The sequence below is a fragment of the Stegastes partitus genome, unplaced genomic scaffold (assembly GCF_000690725.1).
Source record: "Stegastes partitus isolate 25-593 unplaced genomic scaffold, Stegastes_partitus-1.0.2 Scaffold99, whole genome shotgun sequence".
NCBI lineage: Eukaryota > Metazoa > Chordata > Actinopteri > Pomacentridae > Stegastes > Stegastes partitus.
Window position 1 is genome coordinate 1 of NW_007577830.1, and position 17202 is coordinate 17202.

General features: G+C 41.5%; 1 protein-coding gene across 1 annotated transcript; it reads right to left on the bottom strand.

Annotated features, from left to right (window-relative positions):
- Nucleotides 1-81: 81 nt before the first annotated feature.
- LOC103354191 (unconventional myosin-Vb) lies at nucleotides 82-16967 on the bottom strand. Its single transcript, XM_008277486.1, has 32 exons — nucleotides 16941-16967; nucleotides 16186-16296; nucleotides 15933-16101; nucleotides 14482-14626; nucleotides 14203-14359; nucleotides 13980-14123; nucleotides 13777-13858; nucleotides 13586-13693; nucleotides 13387-13499; nucleotides 13040-13308; nucleotides 12870-12951; nucleotides 10869-11009; nucleotides 10624-10755; nucleotides 10448-10531; nucleotides 10246-10362; nucleotides 10048-10145; nucleotides 8989-9075; nucleotides 8447-8767; nucleotides 6911-7067; nucleotides 6439-6678; nucleotides 6111-6320; nucleotides 5902-5995; nucleotides 5673-5821; nucleotides 5376-5591; nucleotides 5167-5261; nucleotides 4960-5074; nucleotides 3630-3735; nucleotides 3192-3314; nucleotides 1838-1989; nucleotides 965-1054; nucleotides 464-596; nucleotides 82-371 (listed from the first exon to the last, which is right to left on the bottom strand). The coding sequence occupies exons 1-32, from the start codon at nucleotides 16965-16967 to the stop codon at nucleotides 82-84; spliced, it is 4557 nt and encodes a 1518-aa protein (XP_008275708.1).
- Nucleotides 16968-17202: the final 235 nt, after the last annotated feature.

Below are 17202 nucleotides of genomic sequence, written 5' to 3' on the forward strand. Positions count from 1 at the left end.
TCGGACCCTAATAATAATAATCACAAGGGTTTCAATAGGGTCCTTGCACCGTTAGTGCTCGGACCCTAATAAACTATGCCTCTACCGTATCTGCATGCCACGACTCCAGCTGCACATGTCTTTCCTCAGCAGCAGGCAGTTGAGAGCAGAGGCACAGATGAGGTAGGTGAGCTGGTGGAAGGCCTGCTCCATCAGCGTCCGGGGCAGAGTCTGGCGGGTCATGGCGGTGTGCAGCGCTCCGAGCTCCCTCAGAACAGACGCCATAGTGGGAGCGTCGGCTCCGACCGAGCCCGCTCGCTTCCTGGAGACTGGCAGCTTCCCCGCCGAGCCGGGCAGACCCGAGATGGTCTCGCTCTCCAACAGGGAAGCGACTGAGGGAAGGGGAGGAATGAGGAGGTTGATAAAAGCAGCAGTGGAGGGGAGAGCATCATCAGCTTTGGTATTATGATCACTGCAGTGGTACCTATGATGTTTTGCAGATGTGTCTCGGTGATGCTGAGGAGCTGCTGGTAGGCCTGGATGCTGAGGTCACTCAGGCTGCGGATCAAATCGCTGAGGTCAGCAGTCAGTGGAACCAGTTCGTCAGAGTCAAGAGTCTGAAAAGCAATGAAACCAGTCAGTCAATCATATAGAAAAACGCATTATCTGTGATAGGAATCAGTAAATCAAAAACCATCATAATTCTAATAGCAGAGTGACGTGCAGATGAGGGACACATAATTAAAACATCACAAAATATTTCCTTGTCACACACATATTTACTGTGAATTACACCATCCTTGATGCTTTAGCAACATTGTTAACCTGATATTTAAGTCAATAAAGTTTGCTAAATTCATTTAACTTGACTAGACATTGCTCAAAAGGTTACCTAGAGCTAATAAAAAGCACTATAATAATATTTCTTACTGCCCTTTTTTAGATGCTCTCAATCAATGAGACGTAAATAATAAATGAACGTTACCTGTTTTGGGGAGTGCTGGTTCAACAGGTCGTGCAACAGACAGGTGTTTTTCAGCCACAGAGCAGTCATATCTACATCATTCATGTGTTTCTGTGGGAACAGATGAATGAGAAGAATGGTTATGCGCCAGCTGGAAATGAACACTGACATAATGACAGTGAAAATATATCTTAGTGATAATGTGTGTATATACAGTCATGAACAAAGGTGTAAATACGCTTGTAAAGGTCATGTTTATCAGGCAGGCTTGAGGTTCCCATGATTCCTATAACTCTGAATTTTCTATGATGTAAAGATTGAAAAGTGTCTGTGTCCAATCGGCCCTATTTAAATTGGCTCAGAGGAGTCAGCAGCTGCAGTCAAATGTAATCACTCACGAGAAGTTAAGAGAGAAAATTTGATGAAGGCAACTTTCCACCAAAACTGATAATTCAAGTTGCTGCATGTATATTTTTGACCCAGCAGACTTTGTCATATTTCAAGAAGACTAATAATACATTTATGACAGAACCAAAATGCCTGATTGTTGTTTTTTTTGTGATAAAGACACATTTTAACAGTTCCATCAAAGAAAACTAAGAGTTATAGGAGTCATTGGAAAGTCAAGACTGCCATGATGTATATGGTTTTCCAAGTGTATGTAAACTTTTGTTCACAACTGTATGTGCTTGTGTGTTGGAGACAGGAGCTTTGTTGTGCTTTACTTTTTCCTTATGGACCAGACTGAGGACGAAACAGTCACACGGAGGTGCTTCAAAGTCAGCTGTCGATGCCTTGTGTGTCACTGGAAATCTCCCTGACATGATGCGAACTGCCCTCATGCATTAAACCTCAACCATATGGCACATGGAGAAGGTTCAGAGCTCAGGTTACCTTCAGAGCCGCCTTCATGGCGGTGACAGCGGCGCTGCAGAGCGACCGAGCACGAGTCTGGTCTCCGCTGCAGTCGGCCTGGCGAACGCACAGGAAGATCACTCTGGCAGACAGACCAGGAGGCAGAGACAAGGCCGCGTCAACCCGGATGTCTGCAGACAGCCAGAGCAGCGTTAGCAGAGCAGACAAGGTCATGTTTGTCAGTTACAGTAAAAGTTCATCCTTGTGAGTTACATCATATTCAGCAGTGATACTGCAGAGAGACTGGACGACGTCTCCAATCACCTGAAAATCGTAAATGACCGTTGCATCATCACTTCATCACACCTACTGTTTTGTTTGTAATGTCTTATCAGATTCTGGTTCAAACCAGCTTAAAATTAGTGTAATAAAATAACGTGCATCGACAATGAAGAGTTGTATTAGCAATGCAATGTGTCTAAAATTATAATGTGTTGTTTTGAACGTCATTTTAACAGTTTGCTACATGGTCCTCTGAAACAACTGCCCATTGTGTCCATATTGATGCATAGCTAGTGCCACAAAAATTAACAAAAAAGGTTATTGTAATTTCCCTTGTTATTGTTTGGTTGCTCAAAAAGGGTGAACTTTGTGGGTTTATTTGAGCTTTTTGGTTGATGTATAAATAACTGCAATCACTAGAATTGAACCTCAGTGACAAAAACGAATATTTGCTCAATGACACAACGGAGAACACACGAGTGGCTTAATCAACAGTCACGTGACAAACATTCAGGAACTTTTCTGTTGAACTGCAGGTTGTGTTCACACAGAGAAGAATGGAGACAAGCATGGAAAATATATTAAAAAGTTATGCAGTAAAATATTTATAGTATGTAGAGCCCAAGCAACTTTTTCCGATAAGTCCTGTGGTCTTTGTTGCACATTCTGGGTTGATGATTCCAGTTTTTTGTTTTTTTGTTTTTGTAAAATAAATTAGATCAACAGTTTTTGTTTTTTTTTCTTGTTTGTGATTTGTGGCATTATAATCTTGTCATAGTGCACATATGGCGTTTTGAGTTCTCCCTATTTTATGCTGTGGTTGTACTGTTTCCAAGGAGGTGCAGGATTTTATAATTAAGTAAAAAAAAAAAAAGAAGAAGAAGAGCCCACAATGAGTGAAAATGTGACAGAAGTAAAAAAATACCCAGCAAATGCTTTAAGTTCAGAAGGCTATAGGCTATTATTCTCATTATAAAAGCCTTTGATTTTTACCATTATCATCCTGCTAACTGACCCAAACCTGTATCAGAGTATTTACTTATCTCAAATACACCTTTAAAACATCAGAGGAGGATGAAGCTAAAAAAGACAAAAAAGTGATCCGTCTCACCTGTGATGAGGTTTTTTATGAGTTTGGTTTCATCTCTCTTCCTGCATTCCAGCAAACCAGCGACTGCTGCTGGCTTCGGTTGAGGCAGAGAGGAAGTCTCTGTGGTCAGAGCTGATGGAAGAACTAGAAGGAGAAAACACCACAACACAAACAAATGAACAGTGACTCAAACAATAAAACTACTGACTTAAGAGAAAACTGATGTGGAATGTTGTACTGAGGCCCTCGTATTAACCTGTTATTGGAGTGATTCTTCTCTATATTAACTTTTGTTCTAAGAATAAGTGTTCACTGTTACCTGAAGCAACAAAATCTAATGATCAAACTGCAGATACATAGTGATGCTTCATATTTTTTGTGAAGAAGAGAAGCAGCAGCCTGAACCACAGAGAATTTAATCTCGCTGCATCATAGACAGTCAGCAGGTTGAGATCTCACCTTGTGTTAGGAGTCGCCTGAGTGAAACTGTGCTTCTTAGTTCCTTCAGTTCTCTCCTGAGCCTCACACACTCGTGCTCTCTGGCTTCTAGCAGCTCCTGTAGTTCCTTTACAAGAACATTTAAATGTTGGATGTCAGGCTCACTGTATATTATAACAAATGCTCCCACAATGAGCGCATTAATCAGTCAAAAATGTTGCTTAAAACATTGCAAATAAACAGTTTAGACAATCAGAGTCAGAGGACCGTTGCAGTTTTACCCAGTGGTGGAAAGTAACTATGTACATTTACTCAAGTACTATACTTAAGTACAGTGTTGAGTAACTTGACTGTTTCCAATTTGTGCTGCTTTAACTCTGCTTCATTTTAGAGGAAATTAAAGCACTTCTGACTCCACTACATTCATCTGACAACTTGAGGTAACTGTAAGATGCAGATTTCACACAATGGATAATAAAACAAGCTTTTTAAATATAACACATTGCCAAAGATTAAACCAGCGTTCTTCAACCTTGTTGGCATCTGACATCTAACAAGCAATGTGTAGTCGGGGTCACGTTTAAGATGTCTGTAAGTTGTTAACAGTTCCACTTAATAGTGATTTTTCTCTCTATACCAATCATATTTTCACATTTGAATAAATCATCTAATATCTCACAAAAAACGACAGATAAGAGACAATATCCAAAATCTAAAAAGCAGATTAGTGTATCAGAACTTTTTATTCCTTTCCCCTTCCATTAATCATGCAAATACTTCTCAGATTTATCTGCTGTCTCTGTAAATAAAAGTGTATATGAAGTAGTTTAAACTGCAGCAGCTACAAACTGATGCTACACTGTTAATAATATAATTATGTCGTATATAATAATATATCAGCCAGAGGAACCAAACTGGTACTTTTAACCCAATTCTTTGACAACACTTTGCTGCTAATGCAGTACTTTTCTATTTCTACCTAAAGGCTTTGTTCAAGAATTTCCTTAATAAACTTCTCTTATCTTAAAGTTTCATGCAGGATTTCTAATCATGATGGAGTACTTTTACAGTGCTGTAATGGTACTTTTTTAGTTAGGTGAAGGATCTGAATACTTTATCCACCACTTACTTTATCGAGACCTTATTAGTATAATTATAAGACAGCAACAAGCAGGGATTGGATCATTTTTATGATGACTGCACCATTTTAAGCTCAGTAGATTAAATGGTGCATCATAAAAATACGAGAAAACTGCAAAAAACAAAACGCATTAGGGATGATTACTTTAAATACACATACATTTTTCTTTCTTTCTTTTACTCAGGCGCTACAGACGACTTGTGTAAATACCTGTTGCTGTGCAGCTGAGGAGGAACCAGAGATAGTTAGACTGAGTTTCCCCTTCAGAGCCTCCAGCTCTTCCTCCCACTGCCTGCGCTGGTTACGCAGCTGGCTCTCCAGAAACCTGACGGACGGATTAACAGGGAGTTAATCCACCAAATATAAATCATAAAACTGAAGGGGGTGCATGGTGATACACAGTAGAGACAGACTGACTTGTTGGCCACTCGTACAGCATCGTAGGCATGTGCCAGGTCTTCTCCTTTCATCTTCACATCTTTGGCCACATCCAGCTTCTCCATCAGCTGGTCCTGTCAACATGAACGTGGAGGTTGTGGTTTATATTGGTGAAATGTTTTTTGCACAAATGTGAGGTGAGTTTTGAGACATTCTTCTTTCTTTTCCTAACTTTTGAACACCCTCACCATTGGTGCTTCGAGGCTCCACGCTGAGATTCTCTTCTCCAGAGAGGGCGACGTCACGCTGAACCTGCGGACCTCCTCCGGGGAGGGAAAGGCAGACGGGAAGGGCGACAGGGAGAGTGGGGTGAGGGACTGGGGTGACAGGGGAGTCGGGGAGGGGCAGAGAGCCTCCAGGCTCAGACTCTGGCTGGAGTCGTTCCTTCTGTGGCCCTTGGTGCGCTGCATTGTGAAAAGAAGACGGGAGTTTTAGACCAAAACACTACTGAAGTCTGAATTGTGTCTGTAACTGCAGCTGTGAACCTCGGTGAGCAGACTCATCTCCCTGAGGTTGTCGTATCGCTGCTCCAGTCTGGTGAACTCCCTCAAGAGACCCTGATACTTCCTCCTCTCCTCATCCAGCTCTGCACGAAGAGCTGCACTCGCCTGAGACACCGCCTGATGCACATGCTCTGCACATACATGGAGGAGAAGGGAAGAAGGTGTGAAGAAAGAATAACTCAGACGGTGCAATGCTGGTGAACAAACCAACCTTCTTGCGCTTTTTCTTGTTCAAGCAAGCGAGCAGAGAGATCCTCTTTCTCTTTGCAAAAACTGTCCTTTTCTGTCTGCAGTGTTTGCAGCTCCTTAAAAAACAAGAGAGTGTGAGAATAAGAAGCTGGCATCTTTCAAATCAGACTTATTCAATACAAGACAAACAGAGGAGCATGTGTCACGTGTTCCTTGGTTTGGCAGACCAACTTGTTTGAGTTGAAGGATCTCCTGGGCAGCTTTCTCCTCAGCTCTCCTCCTGTCCTCCACCTCCTTCTCGCTGATAACTGGAACAGGAGGAGGTTTCTCCAGTTTCTGGCTCTCTAGTTTCTGTATCGTCGCCCTCAGAGCCTCCAGTTCAGCACTGGTCGCCTCTCGCTCTGCGTTTAGGGTCTCTCTCAAAGCAGCGCCCTCCCTGGCCTGGATGCAAACAACTTTGTCATGTAGATATAAAACAAAACAACCTCTTGACCCACTAATTTTAGTGCATCTTTACTTCAAGTCACAGATTCAGATCCACTCTGCAACCCTCACCCACCTCCTGGTCTGCCCTCAACTGCAGCTGCATCAGTTTGACTTCCATGCCCTTGTTGAGCTCTCTGAACCTCTCCACTGAGCGAGCCTCGGTCTTTAGCTTCAGCAGCTCTCTCCTGGCCGCCCTGCGCCGAACACAGCACTGCATGAACACCACCGCCGCTCGTATTCGCCTGTACGACCGCCTCGCCAGCCACCCACGCACTCTCGCCTGGAGCAGCACTGCAGCCCTCTCTGCCACCAACTGAGGAAAGAGAATAAGGCTTTAAAAAATGATTCAGGTTATTTGTATTTAACTTGTAAACCAAGCGTGTGCAGTTAGCTGCTTGTTAGGTTAGAGCAATTTTAATAGATCAAGTACAAAGTGAATGATGACACATTTTATAAAAACCAAGTGATGCCATGTCTGGGTGTCACTTTTTAAAGCTCTACTCAAGCAGATAAAGAGATGGGTAAGGTGGATATTGAATGCTGACCACTCTGTATCTGCAGCGAGCCAGCGTGCCCCTGGTGAAGGCCTGGATGGTGATGGTGGCCTGTCGGATCATGAGGAACAGCTGTCTGACCACCACCATGCGGTAGGTCTTCTGGATCACTAGGGCAGCCTTGGTGTAGCGCAGAGCCAGAGCCAGTCTGCAGAAACATGACAAAGATGAACAGTCATGTTGTGTTACAGACTGATCACATACACACCAAAAACACAGAAAAACACAGAGCTGGCGGTATTTTTCTGGTTTCAACGGGTTATTTTAAAGTGTTAAACTCATTCGTAGCATCATCTGAGTTTAATCACACCTCTTGTTTTTCCCTTTGATTGCTTCTTAACGCGGAATCATGGTCAATTTAATTTGGCTTTCTTGAGAAGAATTTGCATTTAAAGTCTCATTCGTGTCAAAGTGAAAACAGATTTTCCCACAGTAATGTCAATTAATTAAAAATATATAACATAAGGTAAGTGATTGCTTAAGTATTTGCCCTCTTCAAGTCAGTATTTACTAGATGTGCCCTCAGCTCCAATTACAGCAGCGGATTGGTTTCAATCAACCTTGCACATGTGGAAACTGCAATTTTGCACCAATTTTTCATTTCAAATCTGTTCAAACTCTGCCAGGTTGCACTGGGATCATGCATTGAACTGCCCTTTTCAAGTCCAGCCAGAAATTCTCAGTTGGATCAAGGACTGGGCTCTGATTCCAGAACATTCACCTTGTTGTCTTTAAAGCATTTCTGTGTAGCTTTGGCTGATGCTTCGGCTCATTGTCTTGCCTAAAACAAATGTTCCCCTCAGTGGCAGTTCTCTTGCAGACTGCATCAGGTTGTCCTCCAGGATTTCTGTATACTTTTTGGCATTAATTTTATCCTTCTACAAACCTGGCAGACTCATAAAGCATCCCCTACTTTATGATGCTGCCACCACCATGCTTCACAGTAGGGATGGTGTTATTGGGAATATGTGCAGTGTTTGGTGTCTGCCAAAGGTACTGTCTAGTCTGATGCCCAAAAAGCAGAATTTTGGTCTCAGAAGAACAAAAAACTTGCTTCCAATTGACTTCAGAGTCTTTCACATGCCTTCTGGGGAAGTGTAGCCTAGATTTAATATGGTTCAGCAGTGGTTTCCTCTTTGCTGGTCTATAAAGCTATGACTGGTGAGGAACAGGCAACAGTTGCTGGATGTACAGTTGCTAAGTTATAAGTCCTTCAGAGGAGTCATAGCTGTCTTGTGGCCTCCCTCAGGAGTGTCTTTCTTGTATGGTTACTGAGTTTTTAAGAACAGCCACTGTATACCGACTACTCACTGTACACTGATTAAATGACTTATGTTTATAAAAAATATATTAAAGCAGAGACTATTTAATTAACTTCTACATCAGTCAAAGGCCCATCCTCTTAAAATAGAGAGTCATATGCAGTCATCAAACATTAGCATCAATGTGGGAGGACATCAGCTGACCCCATGTAATTTAGAGGAAATACATAAACAGACACAGACAACTATCACTTTACATCCTCACCGTCTGGCCAGAGTTCCTCTGCTGTATCTCTGTATGGTGACAGTTGCCCAGAGGATCCTGGTGTATCCGATCCGAGCCAGCCATCCTCTGACCCGACTCTGGATGATCACAGCGGCGATACGCAGCCTCTCAGCTCTCAGCCTCTCCAGGAGAGCCACCTGGCCGGCCCGGAAAAATACTTTGGTCTTTCCAAAGCAGTACTGGTCTGGATCTGGGATGAGCTGAGGTAGTTCCTGTCTGCAGGAGGCCTGGGCCTGATCCTGGTCCTGAGGCCCCCGAAGCAGAACACGATACCTGCTGAAGAACTCCTCGTACGTCCATCTGCATACACAGATTCAGTGGATACAGAGATGTTGGAGGAAACAGTTTGATATTTGTCTTGGATTTGGTTTTAGTCAGTCAGATTTTCATAATGTCACAATAGCGTGTTACCCATGAGGGACTTGGTCGTCTGAGATTTTGTAACATCCTCGTTTTTATGACTTTCAAGACTTCACATAGTTCTCACAATATATAATATATGTCTAAGAGGTGCTCCGTACCTTGTTGGATAACCTGCTGCGCTGATACGAATCGTCTCCAACACCCCACAGGCTCTCAGCTGCTGGACCGTCCTCTTAGGGTCAAACCTGACAAAGAAAACAAACAGACTTGTGTATCAGAACTTTGCTTTTTCTTCTTTCCTTTCCTAATAACCATAGATCTTAGATATATCCATTGTCTCTGTATGTAACACTGTTTATAAAGTATAAAATCTATTTGTATTTCATTTAATTTAAGGATCTGAATACTTCTTCCACCACTGGTTTTACTGTTACCTTGTTAGTGTAATTAGGAGACCACAACAAGCAGGGGTCAAATGATTTTAATGAAATCAATTCTCAGTAGACTACAATGATGCATTATTAATATATATAGTAAAAGAAACTACTGAAACAAAGGGCTTAGTTGTAAGCCAATTTGTTATCATTTATTTATATATTAATCATCTATTCGTGGTCAGTAACTGATATCTTTAAATATTTTCAGGGAAACAAAATGTTTTATGTATTTTCAGGTTGAAGTCAACCATGTTGCTTTCAGTAATGTGTCATATGCAATAAGAATAATTGTGAATATAGTTAATTTGTATAGCTCTTTTGAAAACAAAGTTACAAAAGTGTTACAACCATAAATGTCAAATTAGACAAGTAGTGAAAACAAATTCAAACAGATAAATCGATAAGATCTTAACTATGCAATATTATAATGTAAAATACATTCAACTTGAGAATGTTTTTCTTTTTCTTTTTTGTTAAATAAGTCAAATCAAAAATATAAGAAATGAGGTTTTGGTCTGATGAAGCGTCTTTATCCATAAAAAAAAAAGTCAAGTTTCTGATTTGGTCTAGAACAATTACATAAGGTTAAACTTGTTGAACGGTTCAGAATGTGCCAGCTTTATGATCGCTGTCATACTATAAACGTAGCTGTCAGTTTTTATTCCTTTATGAGAGATGCTGTATAAACTCTTCCTTTCTTCTGACGTAACAGGAGTGTTTTTTTCCACAACAGCAGTAAAACGACACAAAACTGTGAAGTTAAGCCAAATCAAGACTCACAGGAAAGCTTCTTTGAGGTCGTTGGGTTTGATGCAGCGAACATAGTGAGGAGTCGTGCTGTTTAAAGTGTCCATTAGCATCTGTAAGGACTGACGGAACTGAAAGGCACCAGTGAACACAAAACTCAGTGTTAGAAATGCATGGAAGCTGAAAAATTCAAATGAATAAATACAGCTGAAGACAGAATAAACACCTCACCTGGAAGCCCACAGTCAGCTTATGCTCCCTGGTGGCTCTTTTCCCTGAACGAACGCTTCCATTGGCCACAGACGGCACATTTCCCTGCTGCTGGAACAACTCAGCCACCAGCTCAGACTGACGCACACACAAGTTTGTGATACCAAAATTAGTCACTTAGAAATCAAACATGAATGTGTGAGACTCTAACATTCATATCTACCTGACTCGCTTTGAGAATGTTAATCAGCTCCTCAAAGACCGTGTCTCTGTTCTTGTCTAAAAAGCCTTCACATTCATATTGCACCTGATGAAATGAACAAAATAATATCAGTGTAGACAAACTGAGGGAGATTTACAAAACTGCTTTAGAACTAGATGCACAACCGTGTCACTCACAGTGTCAGCAAAGTGCAGGACGATGAAGGCGCTGTTGGACAAGCGAGGTTTCCTGAAGTGAGGATGGGGTTTGCTGGTCAAGTGTTGGTCGTAGAGTTTGCGAACCCAGTTTTCATCTGAGCCCTTGGGCATCTGGATCGTTCACAGAGAAACAGTTATCACAGAGACAGAGGGGAACACAGAGAGCAAAACATCTTCACATTCACAAGCAAAAAAGAGATAAAACAGCAGACAGGACGCCTGACCCTGCACTCCTCGTCTAACAGGTCGAACATGCCCAGCTGTCCCTCTATGAGACTGATGCACTGCTGATTATCACTGAACTCGATCCTGTTCCAGGCCAGCTCCTCCCGGACGTACTCCTCCTGCTCCAAGTGGAACACGTGCTGCAGAAAAAAAAACACAAAACCAACATATAAAACTTGCTAATTAGGACAAAATTAAAGCAACTGGCAGCGACTGCAAAAAGAAAAGAAGTCAGATGACCTGATAAAGAAGTCAAAACAGAGCAACTCCTACTTTTGCTTATAGTAGCTTTAAGAATACAATTTTGGAAACCTTTTATCTCTTAAGTTAAATCACAGTCTAGGAGAGACACTCTATACTTTACAAGCAGTAATTATTTGTTGAGTCTTTGTGCAGAAACCGGTTTGTAGCATGAACCAATGCCACAGGCTAGTTTGCAATGATGAAAACACATAGATTGGCCTTTAAAACATTTAAAAATCAACATTAAACTCAACAAAGAAAACAGCATAAAACACAAATAATGCACAAATTGTTGACAATTTATGACACTGCAGGGGGAAAAAATGTACAGAATAGCCCTTTTTTATTCTGGCCATAAAAGGAAGGGAGAAAAGTATAAATCAGGCTGTGAGCTGGAAAAAAAATAATAAAAAAACTTAGAAAGACAGCATGAAGGAGAACAGATGGAGGAGCGAGAGAAGCGGGGGGAAAAAAGAGAAGTTTAATCCAGTTTCTGAACATCTTTGCTCCAAAAACTGCGACATATCAAAGCAAATAAAGCAGCAGTTGTTCGAAGAGCCGTCTTGAATGACTGAATTTCATGAGAAACATTAGCTTTTGAAAATGAGCAGATCTCAGGATAAGGGTGAGATAACGCTGCTGCAAGTTCCTCTTTTTTACCTGCTTGGACTGCAGTGGATTTATGTCTTTTTTGAACAAACAAAAGTTAAGATAAGTCTTCTTTTCTGTGCACTAAACCTCCTCTTCTACCATCCCTGGTTATTAAAGTCCCTCACAAATGAACTGAACTTAAATAAACTGCATGTTTTCTGAGGCAGATTTTACTTCACCTCCCCTGAACACAATCACACATATTATTTCTTAAGCTGGAAGGTTGGTGATTATCTAATGGCTGAATCTTATGTATTTAATTAAGGAGCATTTGATTTTTCTTATCAGGACTCTGACTTTGAATTTGGTTTCCGGTCATTTAACTGCCGTTTGTGTTGTGAGATGTTTGTGTTTGATTATTATTTCAGTTGAATATGACAAGATGTAACTGATGAAAGTGACTCAAAGGGCGTTTCTTCTTTGTATCTTGTGTCTTTTTGTAGCGAGGGCGGCATGCAGGCATCCAGTCTGTCCTTCTAACTTGATCATAGCAGTTGTTTTTTCAGTCGACAGGTTGAAAATCGTGTTTACTTCATTTTGAATATTAGGGATGCTACAATACAATAAAATATCATAGACTGACAACAAACAGATCACACAAGACCACATCTAAGTTAGGCCGTCCGACAATTGCTTGTGTTCTGAGAGAAACCACCACATCACTGATTATCTTAGGAGCCCAAATCCTGAAACATTTGCAGATGAGCTTTAGATAAATATGTTCTCTTATCGGCTTCATATTTGTTTTAAGATGCTGCTTGGGACCAAGAAGTTACACAATAACCTAAATATTAAAAGGTAATTGAATGCAAAAGACTATTTGCAGTGTAATTAGTACATTTTAACCCATTTCTCCAATTTTATGCATTGAATAAATGAGTAATAACCTGCACAAATAATGCATGTAACCACTTGATTTGTATTATTGTTGGTATTAACGTTCTCATTATTGGATCAAACAACAGAAAGTGACAAAATACTGCAGCGATTATTGGGTTGGTTCCTTTAAAAACGCCTTCTAGACGGATAAATAGTGCAGCACATGCAGGTCAAATGAGTTCAACACAGAGGGAAACACAGAAATCTCTGTTTGTCACGTGACTCACCCTGTTGAACTGCTGCTGTAGCTTCTCATTGGCGTAATTTATACAGAACTGCTCAAAACTGTTCCGCTCAAAGGTCTCGAACCTGCTCCAACAGAGAGAAACTTGTAAATCTGCTGTAAAGACACACTAAAGATCTTCCACCGCACACCGCAGACCGCTCATTCACTCACCCGTAGATGTCCAGCACCCCTATGAAGGATTTGGCTCGTCTCCTCTGGGTGCTCAGGGCTGAGTTCAGCCTCTGCACAGTCCAAGTAAACAGCTGACCGTAAATGTGTTTAGCGAGCGCGTCTCTGGCTTCTACAGCCTGCTGACCGGTCATCGGTTTCACCAGCATCTCTCCTCCTACAGCCAGTCTGCGATGGCACAGCCAGTGAGCCATCTGAGATCCCTCGACTCCCAAGAGCTTGGAGAAGACAGCCAGGGAGCGGTCGTCAGCCTGAGCAAGAAGGAAAAGACTATCATGCACTCGTAAAGGGATTCAAGTTGAGAGAAACTAAAGAAGAACATATATTACGTCAATATAACTCCGGTCTGAACTTCTCCCACTGGCTTGGATGTCAACATTTCCCAGGTGCAGAACAGCTGACAGGATCCTGAAGAGCTCCATCTGTTGATCCGGCTGCACACCTGCAAGTTCAGCAAACACAAAGAAAGAATTATTAAACCTTCACATTTATATTGAATGTGTGAATTTGTAAATGCAAACACTTTACCCAGAACTATGAAAGCATTTCTGGTGCGCTCCAGGTCTGCCACATCATCAGTACCAGGTATCTGCATCTCCCCGCCCTGGTTAGTGTAGCGGAAACGCTCAGGTGCATCTGGAAACGACATCACATTAGAATATAAAGCACAGACATGGTGGTCTTTGGAGGAAAAGCTGAGAGAGTCGCCTGTAACTCACCTAGTTTGAGGGACCTCATTTCTGGCAGCTCTCTGGAGGCACAAAGCTGATAGAAGATGTGATAGTTTCTCTCTGCAGATGCCTTAAAACACACAAATAAGGAGGCAACATTCATGAACACTTTGCAGTACGTTTAACTGTAATATTTCAAATTTAGGTACTAATGTGCAAAAAAGAAAAATCCACATGTAGCCCGAGTTTACCTGGAAGACCACCCTGGACTTCTCCAGCAGGTACGTCCTCATGTTGGCCCCGATGATGTCTCCGTTTGTGCCAAAGCCGATCTCGATGTACTTCCCAAAACGGCTGCTGTTGTCATTTCGAGTGGTTTTAGCGTTCCCAATGGACTGCAGACAAGAAAACACAGAATTACTTTCTGTTTAGAACCTTTAAAAGAAAACACACACCTGAGAGGGAAACCAGTACCTCCATGATGGGATTAGAAGCCAGAACTCTCTCCTCCACGCTGGTCTGCTGCGCTGCTCCTCCCACCACAGCAAAGTATCTCATCGTGAATTTGGCTGAGACGGTTTTTCCAGATCCAGACTCTCCACTGATGATGATTGACTGGTTCTTCTCCTCCCTATATGCAGTGAGACTATTAGTGTTGTTGCTGGTTTTAGGTACACAGTTGGATAAAGATTGAATTAAATTTTTGCAGCGTCCAGTTTGTGATAATGTGACCTCTGCTGTTTGAGCTCTGACCTGGTCATGGTGCGATAAGCTTCCTCAGCCACAGAGAAGATGTGAGGCTCCATGTCGGTCATGTCCTGACCGCTGTAAGCATCGATCACCTCCTCTCCATATATGGGCAGCTGGTCATAGGGGTTGATGGCCACTAATACAATACCTGCGGGGATGGATAAAGAAAGTCATCTCACCATGAGAGTCTGGATGTAGACAGGACTTTGATTTGCAAACACCAATCGCACAAGTCAGTATTTTTTTTAAATGACTTCAGCTACAGATTTTTGTATATCTGTGAAGAACATACATTTAAAAATGTTGTGTGTGTGTGTGTGTGTGTGTGTGTGTGTGTGTGTGTGTGTGTGTGTAAAAACACAGGAAAAGCACAAGTAGTAGTTTTCATAAGCATTATTTTCCTGCAGCTCTGAGTACAAAACTGTCTTAAATTCGATTTACTCCACATTTAGCCAAAATCAGCACAAGCTTCTGCAAATAATAATAAGAAAACCTTTCTAGTGTCTTTCACTGGGTGAGACACTAACAACAAAAAAAGAAGTTACATGCACTGGTCAATGGGCTGTTTTGCTTCCATAACAGATCTAGTTTCACACTAGTGGAAAGAAAACTGTTTATTATTATGCTGATAATGCAAATTAGCACATATGTAATTCCATATTTGCATATTTAAACATACTATTTCAGAAAACTTCTAATGCAACAACTGATTCCCTTAATGTAGGTTAGTTAACTATGGAGGTTTTGTGGTGACGTTTATTTTTTTTAACTAATGTTATGTTATATCCATACTGAGCTTTGTATATGTTTTATAGAGTAGTTTATTCAGATGTTACTCACAACCTGGTTTATAGAACATTTTATTTGTAAAAACATGGCAAAAGTTGAGGGTTTTTTTTTTTTGGCTGTTGACAATATTTTCTGACTCATAGTGAGATTGAAACTGATATCAAGGATCCCTTCAGTAAAAACCTTTGATGTAATATGTCAACAAAATAGAACAAGAGTTTTGGATTTAAACATTAAAATTCTGAAACCTTATAATACAAAAACCATCCTTATGTAAGCCATCACTGAGGGAAGTTTAATGGTAACATTTCTTAGTTTAAAATGTTCCACCATTCACTTGTGATGTCTATTAATAATTTTAAAATATAGACTCAGTTTTCAAAATAAAGGCTTAAAGAAAATCAAAAACCAAGCATTTATAATTTCAGAAACTGCTTTGCCTGAATGTGTGGTAGTGTGGCAGTGAGGGAGTCGCCTCAAACTTTACAACTACTGCACAATACATAACTTTACGAGTCATGATTGTGCACACAGAAGCACACAGGAGCTGCCTGCTTCTGGCTTTTTGCCATCAGAAACCTCAAGGATCTTCTTCCACTCCCACTGTCCCTGTCTTTTTACTGTTCTTCATGTCTCCCTCTGTTGTGTATCCTGTCTGTGCTCACCACAGTACGTGTAGATGTTGTTGTAGTCCAGAAATCGGACCCGGAGGTTGTGCAGCACAGCGGGTTCGTGGAGAAAGCTGAGAGCTGTCAGGTCGTTCTCGCCCTCCAGGATGTCTGGGTTCCCCAACGGTGGGAGATCAGAGGGGGAGCCCACCGGGTAATGCACCTCCTATCAACGCAAATGGAAGTTAGAGGGCTTTCTCTGTGTTTTTAAAAAAATCTATAACCAATATAACGGTGCTCCATGTCTCACATTTCCATTAGAGAGCTGCAGCAGGAGCTGTTTCTCTCCGGGCCGGTAGTCATGGAGGAGCTGGGCTGAAACCCAAACTTCATCTGGATCAGGAACCCAAACACTGGCCCCCTACCAAAGGAACAAACAGTTTCAGGTGTGCAAGTGTAGAACTGAATGAGAAGGAGGAACATTCATACTGCAAGACGAGCACAATCTGGAAATCAAGGCGAAAAGAGATTTTATGACATTTTTTTTTATGTTCTGTCACAGTTCAGGCTGCTGTCACACTTCCTGGTCCCACCCAGTCGAGATATTTGTCACCCATCAGCATAAAAGGCTCCTAAACTGTGTTAAAAATTAACACCGGTCATCCTCTCTTTAAAGTGTCTGCGTGGATTAGCCATTATTTACCACCACCAAATCTAATTCACTAATTAATATTTAGACTTTACACAATCCTCACAGACTCTGCAGGTACTTTCATTGACAGGTCAGTCCAACACATGGACAAAAAGGTTTAAGAAATAAGAATGAAAAGTTTCGGCAGAGCAAATCCAACACACGAAGAGGTGGGAGCAGCACCAATTTGAGAATTTAAGCCAATTTTGTATAGATTTTCCTACCCGAGAGCGCCTTAGAGGACAAACACATTCACTTTCAAGCATTCCTAGATATGTTTTTATACACTAAAAGACTCTTCTTCAATTTAAAGACACGGCTTCAGGTGGGATGAACATTCAAAAAATCCCAAATCTGTCTAAAATCAGTCTTACCTTGCTGTATAACTCCAGAGTTGCCATCTTTAACACTTTAAAGCATGTGAGTTGGCATCACTTAGAACCCTCAGAACAAGGCAGCATCTGCGGCACAGAACAGCCGGTATCCTCGGTTTCTCTGCACAGCTGCTTTCTGTCCAGGTGACAGGATTTTTTTGCACTTTGTCCAGACTCGCATAAAGACATGAGGACTGTCAGGTTAACTGTTAATCTGCAGGAGGATGCAGCGATTCAACGAGCAGAGTTTAAACCAGCTCTG